The 9,736-nt window shown below is 45.8% G+C and overlaps 1 protein-coding gene across 6 annotated transcripts in view; it reads left to right on the top strand.

Annotated features, from left to right (window-relative positions):
* The first annotated feature begins 2,193 nt into the window (after positions 1-2,193).
* The window catches only part of CDC27 (cell division cycle 27), a 28,352-nt gene continuing 20,809 nt past the window's right edge, over positions 2,194-9,736 (top strand). For 2 of the 6 annotated variants that reach the window (XM_077917268.1, XM_077917267.1), the window contains exons 1-2: positions 2,194-2,587; positions 8,836-8,911. In XM_077917268.1, the coding sequence (XP_077773394.1) occupies positions 2,561-2,587; positions 8,836-8,911 (103 nt within the window). In that variant the 5' untranslated portion in view covers positions 2,194-2,560. The remainder of the gene's footprint in view (positions 2,588-8,835; positions 8,912-9,736) is intronic. The other 4 variants (XM_077917271.1, XM_077917270.1, XM_028701909.2 and 1 more) reach the window with 2 other exon arrangements.

Genomic DNA, 9,736 nt, shown 5'->3' with positions numbered 1-9,736 from the left:
CAAAATTGTACCTCTTGCCTGGCCTGCTAAGGACACAGCTTCTCCCAGAAGGTAGGTGGTCTTAGAAACACACAGTGTGTTTTATAAAAAGCTTTGGTTGACACCAGCTGTTCTCCCTTTCGTCATAACCACCCACCACTGCTGGAGAAGGTCTATATAAATAGAAATTTAATCTAGGTGAATCCTCCCAGGACAATGGCCAGTGCCTGGCTGCTTCCTTTTAAAGTTTTCTTCCCCGGCTCCCAGGGTGGGGTATGGCTCAGGGGGGTTGAAGTGAGGTAAAAATAGCATCCTTGACCAAGGAGAGCTGATGGTGGCAGTCCTGCTGCCTGAGATTAAGAAAGCATGCCATACCAAAGATGGTTTGGATGGTGGCATCATCCATGCAGTCCAGGGAATGGGAAGAGATGAAGAAAGGGGGCGGAGGAGGCTAGCAAGGCCAAGTTTGGTTCCTAGAAGTGCTATCATCCATGTCTGATCCACAATTCAAGTTTAGATAGAAATAGGGAGAGTATGCTGACTGTACAAATCTTCTTGTTCAGCACTCTTTGCCAACACAGATTAAGGGGCCTTCTGGATATCCCTTTTATGATGCTGTCAGGGCAGCCATATGTGACTGCACTTTCAACACTATTTGCACTGCAAAAGTGTTGGGGCAGTCAGTCATACTGCTTCGTTTCCTGCAATTTACAGTGGTACCTCGGGTTAAGTACTTAATTCGTTCCAGAGGTCCGTACTTAACCTGAAGCACCACTTTAGCTAATGGGGCCTCCTGCTGCTGCCACGCCGCCAGGGCATGATTTCTGTTCTCATCCTGAAGCAAAGTTCTTAACCCGAGATACTATTTCTGGGTTAGCGGAGTCTGTAACCAGAAGTGTAGGTAACCCGAGGTACCACTGTAATTGTGTATGTGTGTGTGTGTGTGTGTGTGTGAGAGAGAGAAATCCCATAACTTTTCATTGGGGAAGCAACACAGAACAACTAATATACCCAGCACGAATGCACTATTATTATGTAAAGAACACGTTTCAGAATACACCCGCAATAAGACCATTCTGGAGGGAAACTATTTATTAATATGTACTTTTCCTGATGTTACGTACCGATCAAGATAGCTTAAAAAAAACAAAAAACCACACACCTACCAACCTTATATCTATTACTAGATACAAGGGACCCATGTACATATACAGTGGTATCTCGGGTTACATATGCTTCAGATTACATACACTTCAGGTTACACACCCCACTAAGCCAGAAATAGTGCTTCAGGTTAAGAACTTTGCTTCAGGATAAGAACAGAAATCGGGCTCCGACAGCGCAGCGGCAGTGGGAGGCCCCATTAGCTAAAGTGGTGCTTCAGGTTGAGAACAGTTTCAGGTTAAGAACGGACCTCCGGAACAAATTAAGTACTTAACCCGAGGTACCACTGTATAGGGCAACTGAAACAGACAGGGATCAAGCCCACTAGCCCAGATGGAAGAATTGCTGCCCATCTGTTTGCTCCAAGAATAAGCTGCAATTTTGTCCTCTGATTTCACACCTTTTGAAACACTGTGCACCTACATACGTAGCGTACTCTGGCTTGATCTGTTTGCAGTTCAGTCCTTTATAAAGTTATTCCTGCAAAAATAAATTTTATTTTAATTTTAAAAAAAAATTAAAAGATTAAGAGGCTTCAGCAGACATTCCCCATACTTTCATCAGTGTTGGGTTTTTGTTTTTTGTTTTGTTTACTTTTAAGGAAATCTGGGGAAATATTTCTTTAAGAGGTCAAAGGAAATAATTCCCTTAAAAACAAAATCAGTGAGTACACAAATCTCAGCCAGCAGCCAGCTTCTCGTCTATTCCGAGTATGAACTTCCCCCACAGTATATTCTTCCCAAATTCTGAGCTGATAATACTTGAGAATAAGTTTCACGATGGAGGTCACCCCTCTCGCCTCAAATCAAGGACTGTTTCGGGCCGCTTCGGCTCTTTCCGTCAACAGCCGAGAGGAAGCGGGGTGAAGTTTTGGATGATTTCCGCCGAGCCGGCCAATTCGACGCCGCGCGTGCTTTCGCTTTCTTTCGGCTCTTTCCGTCAAGAGCCGTGGAAAAGGAAGTTTGCTCTTCGGGCACGTCCGGGAGCCCCTTCCGTCACCCGCTCGGGAAGGAGGCGGAGCATCAGACTGGTGTGTTCGGCTCCTTTCCGTCGCCGCTCGGGAAGAAGCGGAGAGAGCTCCAGGCCTTCGGGTCCGCTCGGGCCGTTCTCCGTCGCCGCTCGAGAAAGAGAGGAAGAGGTCCACGCCGTCGGGTGTTTCCGCCTGCCGCTCGGGAAGACTCGGCTCCTGACGGGCCGGGGCCTTCCCTTCCTTTCGCTTCCCTCCTCCACGGCCCGGTTAACGGTCGCTGCCAGTTTAAATGAGACGGGGTCCGGGCCGCCGCCGCCGCCGCGTCACCCACTGAGGCGGAGTCTGTCAGGAGGAAGGAGGAGGAGGGGGAGAGGAGAGGAGAGAGGGGGCGCCCTCTCCCCACCTCCCTCATCCGGGGCCTGTCCCTGAGGGGGGAGCCGGGGCAGGATGACTGTGCTGCAAGAACCCGTCCAGGTAAGGACCCCGGTGGCGATGGGCCTGTATATGGGGGAGCGGGGGAAGGAAGGCAGGCCGGGTGGGAGGGGACGGAAGGGGAGCAGTTGGGTTCCTGCCCGCTCTCCTTTCTGCCCTGACAGGGCAAGGGCTCCCTTTGCAAAACCAAAAAAAATCAAGCAAAGCAAACAAGCAAACAAAAAACCCCTTCCTGCTGGGAGCGGGGGGAGGGGTTTCTCCTTTTAAAATTTCACTCTCCTTAACGTTATCCCCCCCCCCCCCCGGTTGTGGGTGTCGCGCACACACACTTGTTCACGCGTCTCACCCCCGAATTTTGTCATTCTCCCCCCCCTTTCCCTGGAAGGTGCCATGTGGTGTTGTTTTTAGATAAACCCCATTTCCTTCCAGATCCTTAATCTCCCACCAGCCACCCTCTCTGCATTCCCACCTACCCCAAGAATTACCACTGATTCCGCGCGCCCCCCCCCCCAGCATTCTTAGCTGACTGCTCCTTCCTAAGAGAGATCCCCTCTTCTCAGGCCCTCTTCAGTCTCTCTTCTCCCCCCCCCCCCACCACTTCATCTTCCCAGTAAGGGCCCCTGTTCAATGAGTCTCCCTTTCTCTCATTAGAACATATACTGCAATAAGTCATACGAATATCTTGTGTTTACATGGGACGCCCAGTGGTCTTCCTTCCAGGGAGCTGAGCATTGGGGATCTGGAAGCTGCCTCCTACCAAGTCAGACCATTGGGTTATACAGTGTTGCCTGTTGGCAGCAGCTCTCCAGGATTTTAGGCCAAGGTATTTCCCAGTCCTGCCTGGAAATGCAGGGGATTGAACCTGGGACCTTTTGCACACAAAAGAGGTGCTCTTCCCAGATTTTCGTTCCTTCCGCTTCATATAACTATTTATTCATTTCAATTTTCCCATGAATTCTCTTCCCATACACACTTGTATTCCATGCTTAGATCTCCTCCTGTTCTCCCCTACCCTGTCATCTTTGACAATCAGAATGTTAACACACAGACACTGATTGCTCCCTCCCGAAAACACTACCTGGAAGAGCTGTTGCTGTGTTGAGGAGGTCCTGCCTATATGGAGCATAACCTTCTCCAATTATCTAAAGACATCCACATGTTTTCAGCTCCTTCATTGCAGGAAGAAAACTGCAGGCCAGATCGGAACAGTATTTCATGAGTCCAGAAGCCTTGATGAGATCTTCAGGTGGCATATCTGGATGCAGTCGGACCTATCTGCAGGCATTAGGGCGGGTCATCCAAACGTTAGAAGCCTAGCTGACTAGGCAGCTGGGATTTTAAAAATCTTCAGTGTACAGTGGTACCTCTGGTTGCGAACGGGATCCGTTCTGGAGGCCCATTTACAACATGAAAAGAACGCAACCCGCAGTGGCGTGTCTGTGCACGCGCGGGTTGCGATTTGCTACTTATACGCGTGCCGTCATTTTGCACGTCTGTGCATGCGCGAGTGGCGAAACCCAGAAGTAACCCTTTCCGGTACTTCCGGGTCGCCATGGGACGTAACCTGAAAGAACGTAACATAAAGCGGACGTAACATGAGGTATGACTGTACTCTGCCTTCCCCTTCTTTATTACAACAGTGCTGACCTCTTGTTCTCTTCTCTCATGTTCTTTTAATCCTATAGGGTTTTCTTCCCTCCAGCCCCACAAATATTCTAACTCCATGGAATCATTTGATACCATGTGCACATATTCCATGTAATGCATTTTCTCTATTTTGTTGCACTGTCTCCTTATTTACTCTGTACTGTTCCTCATTTAATTATTTATAATTCAGTGCCATCTTTTCTGAATGGCAAGGTGAAAGCACCTTCAAAGCTGACGTAAAATGACTCTCTGATTATTTATTATGTAGAGCTGAGCAAGGTAAAACCATGCATTCCTGTTAAGATGGAAAATCTTAGAAATGTCCTCTTCTCTCACTTCTTTCACTCTGACCTCCAAAAGTTATGCCAAAGGAAAAGGTTATGCCAAAGATGCTTGTGCTCATATTTTTTCAGGTCTCCACTGAGAATTGTGGGCAGCTGCCAAGCATGTATTTAGCAATGCGCCCAAGTAAGCATTCAGTCTAACTTAAAGTGTGCATACCACTGTGGCTGTCATACTGCAGGGCATAGGCAGTTGCTTGAAAGGTATGAGAGTCAGCCTTTGCCAATCTGTTCTTTACAAGAGGATTTTGATGGACAGCCTTGCTGAGACTCTGGTTGACCTCTGGAATGGGGAAATGCTTTTCCATTGACACAGTTGTTTCTGAGTGTCCTTTCTCATATCGAACAGCCAGGTTGACTTTTTGTTTTTCTGAGGAGCCAATGGCAATGCAATGATTGTCGAGTCAAATTTGAACTCATTGATAGATCCACTTGTTGTATTTCTGGCAACTGTTTGTTATTTCGTTATGGAATGTGTACAGGATTCTTGGGAGTGTTCAGTTGATCACATGACCTTTGCACATCTTGGCATCCAAGGAGCATTGGCTGAGTTAGTGAGCAGGAGGCGGGAAGGAAGCTACGTCATATAGCTTAGAAAGTGTAGTACATTTTCTGCTAAAGAAGCCCACTCTAGATTTCATTGTGTTGACCAATTACAGGGCATTGTCCCCTTTCCATTCTTTAGTAAGATGTTTGAGCATGTTTTGGTGGCCTACCTCGAAGATTTGCTGAAGGAGACTAATTATCTTGATCCATTTCGTTGTGGGTTCCATCCTGGTTTTGGAACGTAAATGGGTTTGATAGCTTTGATGGATGATTGTAGCACAGTGATAGTACATCTGCACAGTGCCAGGTTCAGCTCATCGCTTCTTCAGGTAGGCCTGGGAAACAGCCCTGTCAGAAATCCTGGACAGCCCCTGCCAGTTAGTGTAGACGAAACTGAGCTAGATGAACCAATTATAAGACAGCTTCTTGTGTTTCTTAACTAGACAAGGGCAGTGCATCTGTTTTGGGTCTGCTGGATGATTGTCTTTTGATGCCATTGACCAGGGTCACTTTGCTGGGGTGGGTTATAGGGGTACATATTACAGTGGGTCTGGTCCTTCCCAGAGGGCAGATTACAGAAGATAGTGAAGTGGAGGCATCTGTTCAGTGACTTGGTTTGGGGCCTATGGTGTCCCACAGTATTCCATCATGTCCCATTTGTTATTTAGTATCAGCGTGAAACTTCTCAGAAATTATTTGTGTTTGGTGTTGGTTATCATTAGTAATATGTGAATGATGCACAACTCTGTATGATCTTACCTACAGGGCCGGGCAGGTCTGACGTCAGTGATGGGTTGCATGTGGACAAACAAGTTGAAACACAATCTAGACAAGTCAGAAGTGCTCTTGATTAGTTTTCCAACTGAACCAGTGAGTGTCAGTGTGCTCTGGATAGGGACATCAAAAAATTATGTTGGAAACTCAAAATGGGAGTAGAAATTGCGTCAATTTGCATGCTCATCTGGGGTGAAGGATGGAAATCATGCAAGTCTGCAAATGTTCTATAAATAAATAATTGTTTCCTACATTGTTTATTGATGTTTTCCTTCCATTGAAATGCATTGAACCTAAGTACATAATTAAGTATGTTAGTTTTGGCCGCAGCAGATCAATAATATAGGCTTTAATGCAAGTTGAACTGTAGTGGAATAGAATCAGTGCTGTTTGTGGTGAGCACAGGATGGGACAGAAATTGCTTCCTCCTTACATCCCTAGTTCTCAAAGAACTTGCATGCTCCTTAACAAATCAGATTTGCACTGCTACAAAGCTGAGCCTTGCTTTAGGATGCCTAGGAGGTGTCTGTGGTGAGGAACACAATTGCTCAGCTTCAGCTGGTCTGCCAACTGCACCAGAGTGGACCTGTTCATAGTCACATCATGTCTTACACTGAATTACTGTACTCGGAACTGCCCTTGAAGACTGTTTGGAAACAAGCTAGTGGAAAAGTTGCTTTAGGACTTCTGACTGGTGCCAGAATTCAGGAACATGTCACACTGTTATATCTACAGCACTAACTACTAGTCTATTTTGTGGTGCAATTCATGGTGCTAGGCAGGACCTTTAAAGCTCTTGAGGACTTAGGCAGCGACCGGGTTGCGCAGGGATTATGTTCTGGACCCCTGCACACATTTGCGGGGCCATGGAAGGCCACCCCATTCCGCCCCTTTTGGTGACGTTTTTGTAACTTTTCAGGGCACTTCTGGGTTTGGTGCAATTGTGCATTTATCGGACATGCCTAAAATGGTTGCTGCCTTTGCAATATCTAAAGGATGTCCTCCACCGTTACTGATGTGCCCATCCTTTCAGATCATCTTGTGAGGCCTTCTTGCACATCCCTTTACCTTCTGAGAGTATTATTAGTGAGGATATGAGGGAAGGCTATTTATTCAGAATGTGAAACTCCATGCCCTGGCAGGTACATTTGCTGTAGCTCTGCCAGTGTCCCATCACTGAGTTTCTTTTCGGGCAAACTTTTAATTTATGCACGTAAAATTCTCCTTGTTCTAGTCTTGGCTGTTTTTTTACTGTTAGCTTTATTTCTTGAATTGCTGGTTTAAAAAGTATTCTTATATACTTGTTAGTATTTCTTGTATAATACAATAAATTTATTGCTTTTATTGATTTGTCATGTATACTACTTTGAGTGCCTCCATTTTAAAAGTGGGAATGTGGGGTACAAATATCTTAACACATTTGTGCCCTATTTTTTGCCTAAAGATCTGAGTTGATCTGATATGATCTTTATCCCTGGATCATAAAACATACTGTGATCTTATTTTTTTGTGCTCCCCTCCTCTTCCTTTTCATCCCACCCCCATTTTCTTTTTTGTTAACATTTGCCTCAAGGACAGGAGGAGAGCATGTCAGCCAAATCATCTTTGTGTTTCATTTCAGCTGCACACGCTAAAATAACCTTTAAGTTTTCTTGTGATTTCAGCTGCATTATTCTTGAAATGTTTGGCTTTCTTTTCATGTTACTTTTGACCATCCAGTACCGTATTTTTCGCCCTATAGGACGCACTTTTTCCCCTCCAAAAATGAAGGGGAAATGTGTGTGCGTCCTATGGGGCGAATGCAGGCTTTCGCTGAAGCCTGGAGAGCGAGAGGGGTCAGTGCGCACCGAACCCTATCGCTCTCCAGGCTTCAGCAGAGCCCCAATGCCAGCCCCACAAGCTTGGGGGACAGCGGGGAGGTGGAACGCCGCCATCCCGCTGTCTCCCAATGTGGTTTGGAGGCTGACGGCGGGGAGACGCGAGCTTCTCCCCGCTGCCGGCCCCACAAGCTCCGGGGACAGCAGGGAGGCGCAGCGCGCCATCCCGCTGTCCCCGGACCTGGTCTGAAGGCTGGCGGCGGGAAGAAGAGTGCTGGGGGGGGGGGAATAAAAAAAATCTTTATTCCCCCCCCAAAAAAACCAGGTGTGTCCTATGGGGCGAAAAATATGGTACTTGGACAGTACTATTGGTAGCTCATAACTGTACTTCTAGAACCCTTCTTGGAATTGGTATGCGAAGGCCTTTTCTGAGTTATTTTAATTTTTTCTTGGGTATTTAGAGAAAATGTTAACATTTGTTGTCTTCCAGCTGTAGCCACACTTGCAGTTTCTTGTGATACTCTAGTGTAGGAGGCACAGCTTCATGTTTTATGCCAGTGAATTTAGAATTTTTAGTTTATGTATGATTACAAAATCTGGTCGTTCTTGCAAAATACCCCCAAAGTAGTCTTTTATCACACTTTCTTTAAAAGGAGAAGAAAATCAAGTAACCATAATGGCTAAGGGGGTAATGTGAATATATGTGGCTGAAACACCTGCCTACCTGCTGTGTGTCCTATGTGGTCTTTCAATCCCTGACAAAGTTTGAATGTTCCAACTAGCACTTTATACGTAGTTAATGAATGTATGTGGTGTTCTTGATTTTTGTAATGTGTTATAATGGTGGAAATAGGTTTGTTGAGGGTAATTGATTGGACACACTTCTGAAATGAAGTGTAGGCCCTTCTAGTCGACACTGACAGAGGAGTAGAAATATTCCCATATAAAATGCTGTTCAGGGTTGTAGAATAATATATTGTGCAATAATGAATATTTGGGAACAGGAAGGACAATAATCCCCAAAGAAAGAGATAATCCTCAAAGGAAGAGATTAGATAGATAGAAAAGTGTTTATTTTTTTGTTTTGCTTTTCTGTGCATTTAGTATTGGTTTATCGTGCTGATCTTCCTTTCTCTCTCCCTCCCCCCCCCCCCTTTTCATACAGGCCGCTATATGGCAGGCACTTAACCACTATGCTTACCGGGATGCCGTGTTCCTGGCAGAGAGATTGTATGCAGAAGGTATGCATCCGCTGTGGTTACTGGTCTGCACTTTTTGTGAATTTATCTGTGTATTTTGAAGAGCTTCAATTTCTGCATTGTTCATTAGGCTATAGGTGGATGTCAGTACAGTCGTACCTTGGATCCTAAACGCCTTGGTACTCAGACATTTTGTCTCCCGAACGCCACAAACCTGGAAGTAGTGTTCTGGTTTGCAAATGTTCTTTGGAACCAGAACGTCCAATGGGGCTGCCATGGCTTCCGATTGGCTGCAGCCAATCAGAATTCGTGCTTGGGTTTCTGAACATTTTGAAAGTCAAACAGACTTCTGGCACGGATTCCGTTCGACTTCCAAGGTACGACTGTACAGTGGTACCTCTGGATGCGAATGGGATCCGTTCTGGAGCCCCGTTCACATCCTGAAGCGAACGCAACCCGCGCGGGTCGTGATTCGCCGCTTCAGCACATGCGCGTGACATCATTTCGAGCATCTGCGCGTGCGCAAGCAGTGAAACCCGGAAGTAAATGCATTCCCTTACTTCTGGGTCTCTGCAGAGCGTAACCTGAAAACGCTCAACCTGAAGCATATTTAACCCGAGGTATGACTGTATTGTAAATAAGCAGGTATGGTTAGGTGCAGAGTGTCAACAAAAAGTTGGCTAGTGGTATGTATGTCCTACAATATGCTTAAATGGTTAAATAAAAAAATGAAATATGCATTTTTTTAAAAATTGAATTGTCCCTCATAAAATGCGGATGCACAGAGATTCTATGCACTAACTAGCTAGTAAAAGATTATAATTGATGTTACTAATCCTTCCATTTTCTTTGACATTGGAAATCATA

This window comes from Podarcis muralis, chromosome 13 (assembly GCF_964188315.1).
Source record: "Podarcis muralis chromosome 13, rPodMur119.hap1.1, whole genome shotgun sequence".
Classification (NCBI taxonomy): domain Eukaryota; kingdom Metazoa; phylum Chordata; class Lepidosauria; order Squamata; family Lacertidae; genus Podarcis; species Podarcis muralis.
Note: the sequence above shows the minus strand (reverse complement) of the source record. Positions and strands in the feature narration are given on the sequence as shown.